The sequence below is a fragment of the Neovison vison genome, chromosome 4, assembly GCF_020171115.1.
Source record: "Neovison vison isolate M4711 chromosome 4, ASM_NN_V1, whole genome shotgun sequence".
NCBI classification, from domain to species: Eukaryota; Metazoa; Chordata; class Mammalia; order Carnivora; family Mustelidae; genus Neogale; species Neogale vison.
In genome coordinates, this window is record NC_058094.1 from 219414638 (window position 1) to 219432554 (window position 17917).

Here is a 17917-nt window from a genome sequence, read left to right on the forward strand (position 1 = left end):
TGGGTTCCAGAGCGGCCGTGGGGGGAGAGATTGCTTAAAAATAAAATATTAAAAAAAAAAAAAAAGAAATTCTATAGCAGGAGGATAACAGTATTATTTTCCTTTTTGGGGTGAGCTGATTAGCAGGCACCTTGCAAATAGGCCTGTCTGGACGGTCTGCCCTGAGCAAGCCGTCTGGGGTCATCAGAGCGAAAACAACTTCAGTTAATTATTAGTCATCCAAAATGCCTTGGGAGTCCATCCGCACAGTAAGAAGGACAGTCTGTCTCTCTCTCTGTAATCTCCGCCGCAGTTCCTCCTTAAGCAACACAACCTGACCTAGGCTAAGTTGACTCAATTTTTTCCAAAGCAAAACATTTCCTCCAGTCACCTTTATTTTTATTACCATGTAGCTTGGGCTATCTTTTGTCTTTTGTTTGTTTGTTTGGTCTGCCGGGGGCTGGGAGTGGGGAGAGAACAAAAAAATAGTGCAACAGGCAAACAGTGAAAGAGTCCCTCATTTAAACACACACCAGGATTCTGGCATCGGGGCCAAGGCAAAATCTTGATTATTCCGCGATGGGCCACAGGGGGACACTGTGGAACTGCAGAGCTCCCGAAGAGGCTGGAACAGAGCTAAGGGCAGATCCAGCCAACTACCTGGGACCTGGAGGGTTAAGGAACAACCTTGTTTGGTGCTTTTATCCGCTTACAGGCTTGGTGCTGTAAACATTAATTTATGGTGGTGCTGTTCCATCAGGGTGCCAGAACTTGAGTTCCGCAGTGATTAGGAAGTTGTCTCTGAGCTTTGCAAGGGGAAATGAGGGAAGTGCTGGGAGGCGGCGGACAGCGTGTCCTTGGCAGGGAGAGGTAAAGGAACACCTGCCTCAAAGGAAAAACAAAGGCGCTGTGGGAAAGGGCGTGTAGCCTAAACCCAGCTAGTCTAGACCATCCCGCCCCACCTGGATCAGGCTAGCCAGGAGGCTGGCAAGGATGGCCAGGATCATGGGAACCAGGAAAGACAGTGACATCGGAGCAGTGGCATTATTGCCTAAACTCCAGAAAAGGGATGCCTGAATCTTCAGCTTTAGGACCAGAACTCTTCTGAGCAGGAAGAAACCTGTTCAGTTCTGCCGTACCTGCCATGGGCTGCGGGCTCCTCTGCTGTGTGGACCTTTGTCTCCTGGGAGCAAGTATGTCCTTGAAACAGGGAGGACATCTCTGTTCTAAGCCTGACAGCGCCTGAGTTTGTGGCATCATCGGGCTCCCTCTCCTGTTCTTTCCCCAGTTCTTTTCCTGTTCTGTGCCCTTCCCTCCCAGTCCCAGTGGATTCTGGAATCAGCCAAACACCAAGACACCTGATCAAAGCAGGAGGGCAGCAAGCGACACTTCCCCTATCTCTGGGCAGCCCAGTGTATGTGGAGTCCAACAACAGTGTATGTTGACCCACTCCTGGGTCAGGGCCCCCAGCTCTTGGCATATTAGGATGAGTTAGAGCAAAAGACACTTCCTGGGGATTAATTCTCCATGCGGCAGTTGAGCGACCGTCACTCTGAGCTGCATGCGAATTTCTCGGAGGCTGGGACGTGTGGCCGTGGATCTCCGTGCCAACACCTGGTGCAGCCAGGGTCACCAGCGCTCTGTACACAAACCTCCCGGTCCCAGCGTGGAGCAGGGTCAGAGCTGATAGATCCGTGAGAACTAGGGACTCGGGGGAAAGGGAAATGGTTTGGGGCCCTGCCCAGGGTGGCCTCTGGCTCTTCAGCCACTCAGGGCAGGGACAACAGGACAACAAGCTCTGTTCAGAGGGCGGTGCCGTCCCTGCCTGGCCCTGGCTGTGCAAGCTCAAACGAACGACGTACAGACTCACATACAGACTCACAGCTGACACCCTTTTTTCGGGAGGGAGAGTTCATCCGGGGCTCAAAATTGTTTGATGGATTTGATAAATTGGTAGCTAGGAGGTAGAATCACAGAGCTGTGTTTTATAGAATACATGGACAAAATTTTGAGATTTTAGGAAAGTCTAGAAGAGAAAATATGATTAAAGATGGTTGAGAATATAGAGCTGAAAACTTATTAAAAACGATGGGATGTGTCGTGTCATCTCTTTTCTCATTCTGCTCCAAGTCTTTCATACCCAGAAAATACAAAGCGAGGCCTAATGGCGGCCGCATGGCCCCATGCAGGTCCCGATAAGGACAGGCTCACGGCTCAGAACCTGGAGCTGATTCTGACCTCTCCCTCTGGACTTCTCATCCCAGGCTTGCCTCCCCTGAGCACAAATAGGCAAAGGCTCTCCAGTTTCCCCCAAGAGCAGTTCTGCTTCCCCAGAATCGCTTCTCACGCATCATGGCCCAGATGCTGTCAGCTTCCGAGTGTGGCTTCGTGGCGGTCTTCTGGATTTGCATCACACTCTGTGACCTAACCGCCCTTCTCAACATGGCCCCCCACACCAGAGCCTTTTAAATCCCCTGCATCTGCTCTGGCTCTTCTCGTGGTCTAGAAGGCCCTTCCCTGCTGCCCGAACGTGGCCAGATACCAGTCATCTCGCAGGGACGGGCTCAGACAGTGCTTCTCACCCAGACATCCCCCGGCGCTGTCCCACTGGTCTGCTCACGACGCTCTAACACACTGGGCCGCTCGAACAATAGACATTTATTTTCTCACAGGTCTGGAGGTTGGCAAGTCCAAGATCGAGGACCCATGGGGTTAGTTTCTGGGGAGTGCTCTATTCCTGGCTCACGGGCAATCGCCTTCTTGCTGTGTGCTTGCGTGAGGACTGAGAAAGAGCTCTCTGGTGTCTCTGCTTCTCAAAGGACATCAGTCCTCTTGGCTTAGGGTCCCACTCTTGTTACCTCATTTAACCCAACTTCCTCCCTAAAGACCCCGTCTCCAGAGACACTCATACTGGGGGTTACAATCACATTCAGCAGGTGGAATTAAGAGGGGGGGGGACACGATCAGTTCATAACAACAATATTGCTCTCTCTACTTTCATAGGAAAAGCCAAAACACTTGATACTCTTTGACACTTGTGAAATGAATGAATTAATGGCCACTTATGAGAGCCATGGACTATCACCAACTGTTTTCCTTCACAGAGATCTCTTTCCTGGAATGTAATAGGTAATCCTGGCTCTCCCTCCAACTTCTGCAGTACTCTGAACAATTTTATGTTCATAGCCAGGATGGATGACCACCACTGCAAAGTAGCCTAATTGAATCTAGAGCTGAAATATGCTGATGTTCTTTTGGAACGGAGAAAATTATGTTAGGGTCGCCTGTATCAGGTATCATGAGCCTGTCAAGAATTTTCCTTCACCAGCCACCACTCCGTCTTCAGAAACATCTCGTGCTTCTGGGAAATGAATCTGAAAAACAGATAAAGAAAAACTGCTGTGCTTGGTTATAAAACCTTGACACCCTTGCCAGTTAAAGGGTAATTGTGTCCATGGGTGTGTGTGTGTGTGTGTGCCTATGCATGTGTGTGCATGTGAGTGTGGGTTTTTTGGGGGAGACGCACAAAATGGACATAGCTTCTCCCCGGGTGGAATGTATTAAGAGGCATCGGGTCACAGTGTAGGACACAGGTACTTCTGGGTAATGATCGTAAATGTCACACCCAACTGTATCTACCTTGACTAGAACTAACAGGCTTTATTTACAGGTTTATACATTCAAAAATAAATGGTAAAACAGAGAGACCCTTTTTATAAAATGCACTATTTAAAATTTGGTGATTATTAATTTATCTACACAATCTGGAAGTTCCTGGATCGGATTAACCTGGAGGGGGGATGGGATGTAGTGTTTCCAGGCTGGATCCACACGCGATCATCAGAGCGTTCCTGCTAATGGCTCGTAGCATTCTGACTTTCTCTGACACTGTCGCATCCCAGTTACAACGGTGTAGCAATTATTTCCTTCGTAATCAGAATGTTCAGACCATCTTTCGCCTCCACAGGCTAAGGGTAGATCTGAAGATTACCCCTAAATCAGCCAGGCTGGGAAAGCAGAAGAAAGGGTGTGGTGGGGGGTAGTTACAGCAGTGGGAGATGGGGGGGAATTTCTGTCCTTGATTTAGAGAGAAGGTATCCACCCGTGAGACAGGGAGCCATCGCCACACAGAGGGACTGTGCCCAAACAGTCAGCCAAGGTGACCCAGGAGGGTTTGAGAGAGTGGCCCAAGAGAGGACAGGTTAAGGGAACTCTTGGCTACCTCCTTCATCAGGTGGTTTGAAACTCTTTTTTTTTTTTTTTTAAAGATTTTATTTATTTATTTGACAGACAGAGATCACAAGGAGGCAGAGAGGCAGGCAGAGAGAGAGGAAGAAGCAGGTTTCCCGATGAGCAGAGAGATGGATTCGGGGCTTGATCCCAGGACCCTGGGGTCATAACCTGAGCCAAAGGCAGAGGCTTTAACCCACTGAGCCACCCAGTGTCCCTGGTTTGAGATTCTTGAGCGAGTCCTGGGACACATGGGGCTAACACAGGCTCCTCACTGCCCAAGCAGAGGAGACGTGCCTTGAACCTCAGAATGCACCAAGGAGGTAGTCCCTGCTCTTGGATGGGAAGTCGAAAGTGAAGGGGTTGGAGCCCCACGGCCTGGGGAATTAGTGTTGGGCCGGGGCAGGTGAAGGGAAATCAAGTGTGTTGGGGGCATAATAGGACATGCCCACCTCATACCCACCCCTTGTGGAGGCACTGGTGGGACAAGCAATGCTCCTGGAGGAGCTGATCCTGAGTCCTACTGAAGTGCCCTTTGGTATCAGACCAGAAGGCGACCAGCAGCGAGAGTAACGCCAGAGCAACAATGTCACAGCGGTGACATCATGGGCAGACACGCCTATCAGGGAAATGGGAGGTTCAGAACTCTAGGCTGCATCCTCCAGGAGACCCCATCCCTGGTTGGGGTGCTCTCTTGGGTTCCCGATGCGCCATGGGCTCTAGGCTTCTCTGCTGTGTGGCGCTCTGTCTCCTGGGAGCAGGTGAGTTCTAGGCACAGTGTGCACGCCTCCGATGTGTTTTGCCAGCCTGTGATACAGGCCTGCTGGTGACGGCTGCAGCAGGAGGCCTCCCTCTCTGCTCTGTGCTCAGCTTCTTTCTGTCTCCTCCCCAACAGGCCCAGTGGCATCTGGGGTCACCCAAACTCCAACACACCTGATCCAAACAAGAGGACGGAAAGTGACCCTGAGATGTTCCCCTGTCTCTGGACATCTATCTGTGTACTGGTACCAACAGGTTCCGGGCCAGGGCCCCCGGTTTCTCATTCAGTATTACAACATGGAAGAGAGAGACAAAGGAGACATGCCAGAACGGTTCTCAGCTCGACAGTTCAGTAACTCCAGCTCCCAGCTGGTCCTGGACTTGCTGGAGTTGGAAGACTCAGCCCTGTATCTCTGGGCCAGCAGTGAACACAGCCCTACGCGATCAGCAGCCTACTGTACAAAAATCCTCCCCACAACCCCCGGGGCAGGAAGTGATGGCAAGGGTGGCGGTGCCAGCCACAGTGGCCCGGGGCCCTGGGAAAGCAGACGGGCCTCTCCCCAATGCTCATTCTGCTGCTTATGTGTGTGGCACGTCTTAGAGCCCACAGAAATCATGCAAGATACGTATCATGTTACCTGCTTACATATATGAGGGGAAGTAGTTTTCCTGGGTCTTCTATTTCAGAACTGGCAGAGCGAGGAACGGTTTTGTTCTTTGACACCTGGGCTCCTTGCCTCCTTATGGAATTGTTTCCTCCCTGGGCTTCCCTTCCCAGGAACAGGTGAGCAGGGTGGGAAAGACCACCTGCCTCAGGTGATGATTCAAGGAATGTGACTTCAAGGCGAAGAATAGTCATTGATCCTTTCCTGTAACAACAACAAGAAAATAAAAATAACAAAGAGAGAGAGCGGAAAGGGGGCAGTGTTCTGCAGGGCATGGACCTAGGTCATGTCATGTCTCTGGTAGAGGCTGTATGAGTCGGAAGGTTTCTAGATGTGCTCGTCCAGATGCACAGCAGGAATGGGATGTGTACAAGCAAAAGCTTGGTGTTCCCATACACGCTGCAATCTACCATGAGGGAAAGGACCGTGGATACTCATTATTTATTCCTTACTTTCTTTCACTCCACAGTGTGAGGTCCCCTACTTTGTGTAAAGTACTGTATCACTTAAAATAGAAAATGCAGCTTCGTGTGTTCTTTTTAGTTTAGTATGTTTCTTGCCTTTGAGAGTTTTAAGGTCTGCTGTATCAATGTGTAATATTTATCTTAAATATTTGGTGATTTCTATTGGGTCCCCCTGTCCCATGAGAGCAAGTGACTCACAAAACTCCAAGGGCCCCATATATGCATGCCCAGACACAGTTCAGCTCTGCAGCAGGTGGAGACTCCCAAAAGAAAATAGCACTGTCATGTATTGACAATTTACTACATGCCAAATAAAAGTCCTTTATTTGCAAAATTTCCATGAATTATCCGAAGAAGAAAAAAAGCCTAAGAGACAAATGCAATTTCTGTTCCCATTTGAAAGATGAGGGGAGTTGTGCTTAAGTTAAAGAACTTGAGCAAATCAAAGAGCTAGTCAGAGGCCGAAGTGGGGCTCAAACCCCGTCTGATGGATTCTTGAGTGATGTGCTGCGTTTACAGCTCTGTGCTGTCAGGCATGTTCACAGAGACACCTGCCCTCAGAGCCAGAACTTTCCTCCATGTCCTTTTCAGCCTGGCTGGCTCTGATGAAATCATTGACAGAGATTAGTTCCCCAAGATAAAGGCATGTGGAGAAAGACATCCAACAAGGAGCCCCATACACCCAGCTCTAGGTTCCAGCTCTAGCACAACCTGCTAGTCAAGACCCGAGGCCAGTTTCTTGACATGATGGTCTGAGAATTTTCACGGATAAAATGAGAGTAGTAATATCTATCAGTATCGCTCAGAGTACTCCAGAGAAACAGAGTACACACACACACACATATGTGTATAATTTAGGTATTATAGAGAATCAGCTCATATAGTTGTAGAGGCTGATCAGTCCAACATCTGTACGCTGGGCCGGTGGTGCTAGAGACCCAGGGAGAGCAGAGATTCAAGTTCAGAGGTTAAGCAAGAAGAGCTGATTCTCCAGTTTGAAGGCCATCAGCTGGACAATTCTCTCTTACCTGGGGCAGAATCCATCTTTTTGTTCTATTCAGGTCTTCAACTGATTGGATGAGGCTCACCTACATTATGGATGGCAATCTGGTTTACTCTGTTGATGAAAAGGTTATTCTCCCCTAATGTTAAAATCTACCTATGTACAAAAGAAACAAAATCTTGCCATTTGCAATGATGTGGATGGAACTAGAGGGTATTGTGCTAAGCAAAATAAGTCAATCAGAGAAAAACAATTATCATATGACCTCCCTGATATGAGGAATTTGAGAGGCAGGGTGGGAGGTCATGGGGGGTAGGGAGGAAGAAATGAAACAAGATGGGACTGGAGAGGGAGACAAACCATAAGAGACTATTAATCTCAGGAAAGAAACTGAGGGCTGCTGGGGGGTGGGGGTTGGGATAGGGTAGTTTGGTTATGGACATTGGGGAGGGGGTATGTGCTATGGTGAGTGCTATGAAATGTGTAAGACTGATGATTCACAGACCTGAGCCCCTGGGACAAATAATATATTTCTCTCTGCCTGCCTCTGCCTACTTGTGATCTCTGTCAAATAAATAAATAAAATCTTTAAAAATAAAAAAAAAAGAAGTGAGGGACTACATAAAAGCGGGGATGGACTGAAACAGACCCACATTTTTTTTTTAAATCATGAACCATCTTCTCCATATCTTTCCATTTATTCTACGTATATGGGTTTATAAATATGTTTTTCAAATTATTAAATTAGAAAATTATTTCTACCAACATCCCACCAAAAAAAGTCTACCTGTTTAAAAATTAATTATATCTCTCAGGAACATCCAGAACAGTATTTAGCCACATATCTGTGTACCCTACAGCCCAGTCAGGTTAACACATAAAACTAGCCATCGTACCAACTTCCAGGGCTATATAAACATTTAATAAGCACAAAATACCTACCAAGCACATAGTAAGAATCTGGATATCTTGATTACTTTTGCTAATCTCTGACAGCTTTTTCCACTGTTTCTTTTGTACAAAGGTGGGTATGGACACATTTTACCTAGAACTCTTCTAGCTGGCACAGAAATGGAAATATTTATGCCTGATGATTCATTATGAAATTAACTAGAGCATATGACATCCCTTTCCAAACATTTTGACATCAACTTTATTGACAAATGAATTATGTACAATAAGCATTACACACTTTAAATGATCAGATCAATTTTTTTTGGCGATTTACATGTATATATACCCATGTAACAACACCCACACTAAGCTATAGAACATTTTTTATCACCCAGAAATTTCCCTCATGTCCCTTTGCAACTCCTGTCTCCAACCCTGACAAACTAATGATTGCAATAGATTACTTTTGCTCAGGCATCTTTTTAATGGATATTTAAAGTCTCTACCTAGGGGCGCCTGGGTGCTCAGTCAGTTAGGTATCTGCTTGAGCTCAGGTTCTGCTCCTGGAGTCCTGGAATCAAGCCCCATACTGGGCTCCCTGCTTCTCCCTCTCCCTCTGCTCTCCCCCCCAACCTTGTGCTCTCTCTTTCTCAAGTAAATAAATAAAATCTGGGAAAAAAATAAGGTCTCTACCCATTAAAACAATTCCTCTTTAGTACACAGCTAAATATATTTAAGAGAGGGAGGTGCTTTTGCAAAGTTCTATGGTTAAGAAATGCTTGAAATCATGTGTGATACAAGATCCGTGTTCGCGACAATTCTATCTGCAGATAGATGATTTGATAAAATGATCATCGAAAGCTCTTCCTAGCTGCTTGAAGCTATTTTTATAAAATTTATTTACTCACTTAAATTCATTTCTTCTCTCCTGAACCCATTCATTCCAATTATTTTATAATGAAGTTTTGACCAAAAGTCTTCCTCTCCAAGGAAATTATGTTGTGTTCCTATCAGATGCATATGTAGCGGGGCTTCCTGTTCACACACGGCATCTTGGGGCTGAGCAGGTCACAGGCAATGGCGACATCATTGAGAAATCATTCCGTCTTGGCAGAAGGGTTCCCTTTGCCTGGACCCAGTGTCGAACCCTCAGAACATGAGCCTTGACCTGGAAAAATCCCCCTTTCTCTTCCGGCCTCTCCTGCCACCATTGTCATGCATCGTGTGTTCTTCTGTCTCTCAGACCAGAAAAGTCCCAGGCACAGATGTGAAACCCACTCCTGGGCCTGCCAGGTCCCAATCCAAGGCTTGACATTATGGTTATAACATCAGGCTTCCCTTCAGTTCCAGTTTTAGTTTCTGTGTCCTCTCCCCGCCCCCAGAGATGCGGATTCACTGAGCCCCCAGATGTGTGATTGTGCTAAAATGAAACCAGCATGGCAGAAGACACAGAATCGTGCCCAGCTCTGGCTACAGGATTTGGAGAGCCTGTGGTTCAAATATTATTAAGAATTTGAAGATCACAACAACAGAGCGCTGAAGACGGTATGGGGTCCTTCTAAGCGTGGGACTATGGGCAATGGGATACAGTTTCCGAGTTTTGTTTCCTTTATTACTTAATTAATGGAAGCTATTGCTCACAAGAAGGTGTTCCCCATGGGATGGATGTCTCCGATTAAAAAACAAACAAAAAACCCAGAACATTTTGCACTTACCCTGGAGGCTGTCATCTCTCCACGGTCCCTCACACATCTGAATGCCTTTGTGCCTGTGTGTCCTCTGCACTGCTGAGTGGACCTCATCTTCCACAGAGAAAGGTCAGTCCCAGGCTTGAGGTGTTTCTGCTTACCGCTGTCTCACCCCAAACATGGGAAGTAAGAGCCCTACTGAGCACAAAGGTGCTCCGGCTGCATTTGGTACGTCTCCCGTTAGTGAACTGATAAGAAACAGAGCAAAACAGCTCCTCAAGAGTTGATGAGCCTTACCTTGAAGTTTAGAAACCAGATACTGGGAGAATTGTAGCTGGAATTATGTTAACGGGATGATGGTCAACGAAGCAAAGAGGAAACAGATACTTAAAGGAGTATCTGGGACACACGAGTCATAAAAGGTATCAGGAAGCCCTAAAGAATTTTCCTCAATTCAAAACTACAGAGATGGGCTTTATATGCATATGTGAAACCAGTGCACTGATGAGAGATTAGGTTACAGGAATAGAATGTACATAAGGTTACATATTGTTTCACAAAAAGGTGAAGATAGACTTGTAAGACCTGTGTCAATTCAGACAAGTTCTTTCTTTCCATCCTAGGCTGTTTACTTGTACTCTGATGTTTCTCTTTGACCCTCTGCAAAAGGGGTGTGGCCCCTTCCGAGGGTTGGCTCTGGGGCCCAGGCAGGAAGAGTGACATCTCAGAATGACTCCCTGGAGAGCCCCCTCCCAGGCTCAGCAGCCCACAGACCCAGAGGACCCCTCCATCAGCCCTGCCCCTGCCATGAGCGTCAGCCGCCTGTGCTGTGTGGTGTTTTGTCTTCTACAGGCAGGCAAGTCCTGGGTCTCTTTCCTGGGTGAAAATCTCAAGGTCCCAACCCTAAGCCTTTCCGTTGTGTCTGTGACATCAGCTTTATCTCCTTCCCCACAGGGTCGCTGAATGCTGGCATCACTCAGACCCCCAAATTCCAGGTCCTGGGGACAGGACAGAACATGACACTGAAATGTCACCAGGATATGAACCACAACTCCATGTACTGGTATCGACAAGACCATGGACATGGGCTGAGGCTGATCCATTACTCAGTCAGTCCTGGCGCCTCTGCAAGTGGAGAAGTCCCGGATGGATACAGTGCCTCTAGGCAAAATGTAACAATCTTCCTTCTCAAGCTGCTGTCCACAGCCCCCTCCCAGACATCTGTGTACTTCTGTGCCAGCAGTGTTCCCACAGCATTGCCCAGCTGCCTCCTCTCTGCACAAAAAAAGGAAGGGGGAGGTCCCGTGCCCCGGGACTCAGCAGAGCCCTCTGCACACTCCCAGGAGCCCAGAAGCCCTGGAAGCTGCAGTGGTCTGTGCATACAGGGTGAACCTCAGTGTGTGCTGAGACCCAACTCCAGGGCACTCTCAGCCTGGCCTGGACCAGCCCAGCTGTCAGGTGGCTCTGTCTCCACCTTTGTTCTCTCTGTGCTCAGCAGGTGTTTGTATAAACAATACAATGTAGTATTAACAATATAGTGTTAAATCAGATACATCTAGATCCTCTTGTCCCTCCCTGGCACCTCAGCAGCATCTCTAATGCCCTGGTATAGACTCTGCTCCTGCCAGCCTTTCCCATGGGGGCAGTCCCCCCACAAGTCCCTGCCAGGTCTGTCGTCTCCCACCTCTGGGCCTATATTCCACAGCTCTCTGGCCCTCTCTGTTCCCACCACACTGCTTGGCTCTCGTCTCTGCCACATCCCTTCCCATCTCAGAGAACTATTTCCTTGCACTGGGCATGGACTCTTCCTTTTTGTGACGGCTGACTCCCACTCATGCTCATGTTCAAGGTCCCTGTGAGTGGCCGGCCACTTCTGGGCACACCTATTTCCCAGATGAACGGTGGACACAATTAACATGTCTCTCTGTTCTAGATCTTCTGGGTCCTGACTGCAGACTTTTCTTGCAATCAGTTTTTAAGTGCTGGTATCACAGAGACCACATTTTCTGACAACAATACATTGAAGACGAAAATAAAAAACAAAAAGTAGTCTTTATTAAAAAAAAAAGCCAAACAACTCATATTAGAAGTTTAAAAATATTATCTTAAATAAATCCTGAGATTTTTACCAGAAATCTAAATAGGAATTTTTAATGTTTAGAAATAAGAGATACTGAGAATACGAAGGTTGTACTTAGAGGAAAATTTATAGATGCAAAGGACTTAAGAGTTCCAAAAGTAATCATGTAAATATCAAGTTGAGGACATAGGACAAGAACGGAAGAACTTAACCCAAAAGTAGAAGAAGCAAAATCATAAAGATAAAGAACAAAAATAGGTGAAACAAAAAACCAAAATATCTTCATGAAACTCAACAATGACAGACACTGCTTTGGAAATGAGCACTGTAAGCAGGACTGATGAAGAAGGAAGGGTGGTAAAAATAACATTAAGCATCAAAAAGAAAGGATAGCTAAAAATAGAACAGAGCTCAAACTGTGAAAGAACACTATGAAAATCGCCATTAAATTAGAAAGAAATGAGGATGTATGAAATAATAATGAAACCTAATCCATAGCTAATGCCTACGCATCTCCCGAAACACCAGGCATGGATACTTTTACAGTCCAATTTTGCAAATTGGTCAAATCATGGATAATTTCAATTTTGTACAACATATTCTAGAGAATAGAAAAAGGGAGCTCTCCGACACATTGTGTGAGCTATGGTGAACTGGAGCAGCGTTCCATGTCCTAGGACCAGAGCCCTCGTCAGGGAAGTAGAGATGCCCGGTGCTGGCCTCTCCCTACCATGGGCTCCATGATGTTCTACACACTTGTTCTTTGTATCTTGGAAGCAATTCCAGGCACATGGAAAGATGTTTTATCCCTGAGTCCACTTCGCTTAGACTGTAGTCATTTCCCAAGTAGATCTGTAGGACTGTCTCCTTCACCTGCTGGCTCCACGGATGGGTCACCCAGACCCTCCAACACCCATTCACAAGAAAGAGATGAGCAGTAACTCTTGAGTGAGAATAGCGAAACTGTGAATTAGAGCCTTTTGACAACGTTCCAACAAGTCAACCAAACATTTTTACTGCGTGCATTTGAGTGGCCTTCCCAGTTATGGGGGACTCGGCTGTGTTTTCTTGGGCAAGCAGTGGAGACACAGAGCCACAGTCATCCTCCCTGACCCCAGCACCTTGCTGCAGTTTCACCTTCGCCTCTTCTGCAAGGCCTCTTCCAGTCCTCTCTGCTCTCATTCTCTCTCTGAAGGAAAGGATGCTTGAAACTCCAGTGAACCCACTGATAAAAGTGGGCGGATGTTAATGGCTAGAAATGAGAAGTTCTGCTCACAGTCAAAGGGAGAATTAAATTAACTATAACACAGCTTCTTAGGTTTCTTACCATGATATTATTCCATGTTATACAGCAGTGTTGAAGGTCAATGAGGTTGAGTCTTCTTCCACAAATAATCTAGAAGGAACCTAATTTGTAATATCTGGTGACTTATTATGGCATGAGGCTCTGCTGTGGGCTGGGGGACATAATATTACACAAAGACTAGTGAGGGCAGGGAGAACAACAGTCTTTGACCTGCAGAATGAAGAGGAGCTGCCAGCTCAGGTAGCTTCCCAGGGCATCTCTTCATCCCTGTATCTCCCAATAAGTCAGTGCATTCAAGAGACTTCTAGGGTGAAATTGAGACCCACCCCCACCCCAGTGCCCATTCTTGCCCACAAAATGGATAATGTTGAGTGTGTGTCACTGAGATAATGGAAGGGATGATGATAGAATAGTTGAGGTCCTGACTTGCAAATGAGACAATGAATTCCCCTTTAGTTCCTTGTATTAAAGGTGCTGTTGACACATCTCAGTGATGATGCCCAGCAGACAGAGGTGTGATGGGTGAAGGAGAAGATGACACATGTGAGACCACTGCCTTCAGACAGCACTGGAGCTGAAAAGGACAACCCATGCATTGACTTTGTTAAGAAAGGAGCTTTTAAATACTTAAATTAGTCATCCACATATGTTATAACATAAATCGTGTCCCCTGAGGTTGGGGGAATTGATAGAGGTAGTGATGTCACTGTGAGAACTGCCTTGTGCAGACAAGGGACCTCCCTCCTTCTCAGCTCATGCTCACGAGAACCTCTATCTGGGGAACCGCCCAGCCCAGCCCTGACTCCACCATGGACCCCAGGCTCCTCTGCTGGGTGACCCTCTGTCTCCTGGGGCAAGGTGAGTCCTCAGAACACCAAGCAGTTTCAGTGAATTCTTATGTGTGAGTGTGAGTGATGATTACGTGCCAAGAGGACAGCCCATTTCTCCTGACTGTGCCCGACTTGTGTCTCCCCAGGTCACGCAGGACCCGGAGTCTCCCAGTTCCCCAGGCACAGGGTCACAAAGAGGGGCCAAAATGTAACTCTCAGGTGTGATCCCATTTCTGGTCATGCTGTCCTTTATTGGTACCGACAAACCATAGGGAAAGGCCCGGAGTTTTTGGTTTACTTCCAAAACGCGGATGCAGTGGACAAATCAGGGATGACCAATGATCGGTTCTCGGCCAAGAGGTCTGAGGGGACCTCCTCCACTCTGCAGATCCAGCGTGCAGAGCAGGGGGACTCGGCTGTGTACCTCTGTGCCAGCAGTCCCACGACAGTGGGGCACCGTCACCTCCTTGCTCTTCACAAACCTCAGACTCCTCTCCCCTTGCTGCAGCTGGAGCCCCTAAACTGTCCGCCCTTTGTTCTTCATTTCCTGATGGACAAGAAGTAGATTTGAACATCAGCTGTCCTTTGGGTAGGAAGAGACTCTAGATAAATCCCGAAATGCATATAAATGTTGGTGGATGAAACTATTCTGACTCATTGGGTTCCAGAAGTCCCAGAGCCAGAGTACAGCTACAAGCCCAGGACTGATGGCTGGGGACACAAGGGGTCTGCTACAGAACTGAGGCTTCTGTTAGCGGACACACCTCCTCGTCTGCACAGATCTGTGGCTGGGCATGTCGAAAGTTCCTGACCACCTTCTTGGGCACATTCTTTCCTCTAAAGCCTCTTCTGTCCATGAAACATTGGAAACCTTTAGCAACAGAGTAGCAGCCTGTCTTCATGTTTGAAGTACAAGTCTTCACTGCTTTTGTGGTGGTGGAGGGACCAGCCCCATAACAACGAGAAGACCTCACTTCCTCTGCCCAGTTTGGGAGGCTCCCTGACTCTGTTTGTTGTCATTTTTCCAGCACTGTGGGTCCTGGCAGTGAGCCCACAGCACTTGAATGGGCTTCCCCAGCCTCACCTACCCTGATGCCCTGAGTCACTCTGAGATTCCTAGAGATGGTGTGTTTTCTTCGATACCCAAGCCTTCTGAGTTGAAATTATTTCCTCGAATTCTTTGATGTGAGAAGATAGGATATTTTCTTTATAATAGTGCCCCTATTCCTTTTTACTTGTTTTATTTGCTGCATTATATCTTGTTATATTGTTACCTGTTATATAAATAATTATGCAGTAATAACATCTTCCACTGGAGTGCGTGAAGCTGTGGATTGGGTCTATGGAATCTAAAGCCATGCTCTGGGTTCATAGGATCACGGCTCATGGGTTTCTGGGTGTTGTGAGAAGATAGCCCAGGACTCCTAGACTGGGACAGAATGTCACAGACTCAGCAGTGATGGAGGTGTCCTGAGCCTTGCATAGCTGGCAAAGGGGTACGGTCACCCCAAATCTACTCAGAATTGTGGTAGCTCAGGATACCAAATATCTTTCTCCAGAGAAAGAGTGTCCTTGGAAGGGAGTCAAAGGAAGTGTCCAAGGAAGGAAAACTCCTTATTTTTTCCCCTATTTATTTGTTTATTTATTTATTTTTAGAGTGGGAGAGAGAGAATCTTAAGCAAGCTCCACTCCTAGCATGGAGCCCGAAGCAGGGCTTGATCCCAGGACCTGAGATCATGACCTGAGCCAAAATAAAGAGTCAGATGCTTAACCGACTGAGCCACCCAGGTACCCCTGGTCTTATTTTAATTGTGGTATCAGCAAAGCACTGTTTGCTCTGCTGCCCTGTGTCTGTGGGAATGAGAAAGTCTAGGGCACATTTAGGAGCTCCTTATCCTTGGAATGGCATTCTGGGGACTTCTTCCCTGGACCCTGTCTCCAATTTTCCCTCCTTTCTCCACACAACCCTGGCAGATTCAGCTTCCTTTTAATACTCTCTTCACTCCCTGCTGCCTAAATGAGCAGATGTACTTTGTATAAACTATCCGTTTAGTGTAGATGATCCTTTGCTTATTTTAATTCCATCCATCCTTATTTTTCCCATTAGATATTGCATCCTCCTTGATTCCATATTATCTTATAAGATGTCTTGTATTTTTCTTATATTCCGATTTTACTTTTTATTGCCACACACTGGACCCCATCTTGAAGGTAATCTCATTGTGTCCCTAGTCTTCCGTGGATCTGTATTTTGAAGGGGCCCTTTGGTGGTGGAAGGGACATTTTTGTTTATTTCTAGTAACAGAGATAAAAGAACCTCGTTATACTTCAATCTTCTGTATTTTCCTTCCTATTTTAGACTAAATACTATTTTCTTCCATACCTCCCATTCTGTCCCTCTCCCTTTCATGAGATAGCTTTGAAGGAGATTCCATTTAGGCTTAACTGCCTGATATGTGATAGCTGTTTAGTAAGAGGGTAGGAGATTAAGCACGGTAGCTCAAAGGAATAGAGTCAGGATTAGGCATTGGTATTCCGAGCAGGGTTTCAGGAAACTGAGCATAAAATCTGCAGGATGCCACTTCTGGGATAGTCTCCCTGCTGACTCTGCAGCACTTCCCAGCATCCCTTGGGCCATTGCAGAAGAGGCGAAGGTGAAACTGCAGTCATTGGCCACAAGATGGCACTGTGACCCCACTGACATCAAAGGGGGCTCTGAGGTCTGGCTGGGAGAGCAGCCAAGGAAAGGAAAGGGTTAAGAAAAACTTGGGCCTGGATCCAATATCAGGCAGATGTGGAAGAAGTTTTCAGTTATTGCTCAGCTACCTAGCTATGGAAGAGGTGGGAGGTCCCTCTAAACCCTAATGAGCTCCACAGTAGAAGGATTTGGGCAAGGCAGCCTTGACGCCAGGGGCAGGTACAGAGGAGCAACTGTCTCAGAGGAATATGGGAAACCGAGGGGGTGTGGTGTACTCTAAACTCAGGGCACCACAGCCACACCCCCTCTCCCCTGCAGGCCTTGCTAAAGAATGTTAGGAGAGGAGTAGCTGACCCTACTTGAGCTGAGTCAGAAGGGACCCTGGGCCAGACAATCTGCAGGGGGGGATGCAGTGACATCCCAAGGAAACTCATCTGTCCATTGGAGAAGGGCTCCCAAGCTCCCTTTCTCGGTCCTGTGGATGGAAGGATTTAGGTGGGACAGCCCTCCTCTTGTCCTGCCTCTGCCATGAACCTCAACCTCTTTTGTGTCACTCTTTGGCTGCTGGGAGCAGGTGAGTTCTGGACCCAGCTGGAAATCAGTGCCAAGGTTTTGCAAAATCCCAGCTCCAAGGCCTTCCCTTTCTTCTGCAGATGCAGTTCACTTCTTTTTTTTTTTTTTTTTTCCAATTTAGTTATTTTCAGAAAAACAGTATTCATTATTTTTTCACCACACCCAGTGCTCCATGCAAGCTGTGCCCTCTATAATACCCACCACCTGGTACCCCAACCTCCCACCCCCCCCGCCACTTCAAACCCCTCAGACTGTTTTTCAGAGTCCATAGTCTCTCATGGTTCATCTCCCCTTCCAATTTACCCAAAAGCACATACCCTCCCCAATGTCCATAACCTTCCCCCCTTCTCCCAACCCCCCTCCCCCCAGCAACCCACAGTTTGTTTCGTGAGATTAAGAGTCACTTATGGTTTGTCTCCCTCCCTATCCCATCTTGTTTCATGGATTCATCTCCTACCCACTTAAGCCCCCATGTTGCATCACCACTCCCTCATATCAGGGAGATCATATGATAGTTGTCTTTCTCCGCTTGACTTATTTCGCTAAGCATGATACGCTCTAGTTCCATCCATGTTGTCGCAAATGGCAAGATTTCGTTTCTTTTGATGGCTGCATAGTATTCCATTGTGTATATATACCACTCTTCTGGATCCATTCATCTGTTGATGGACATCTAGGTTCTTTCCATAGTTTGGCTATTGTGGACATTGCTGCTATAAACATTCGGGTGCACGTGCCCCTTTGGATC

General features: G+C 47.1%; 1 gene segment (V, D, J or C); it reads left to right on the top strand.

Moving 5' to 3' along the window:
• The first annotated feature begins 4908 nt into the window (after positions 1-4908).
• On the top strand, positions 4909-11597 carry LOC122905459. The segment is given in 4 exon segments: positions 4909-4970; positions 5105-5467; positions 10637-10791; positions 11532-11597. Coding segments are annotated over 4 exon segments (633 nt in total).
• Positions 11598-17917: the final 6320 nt, after the last annotated feature.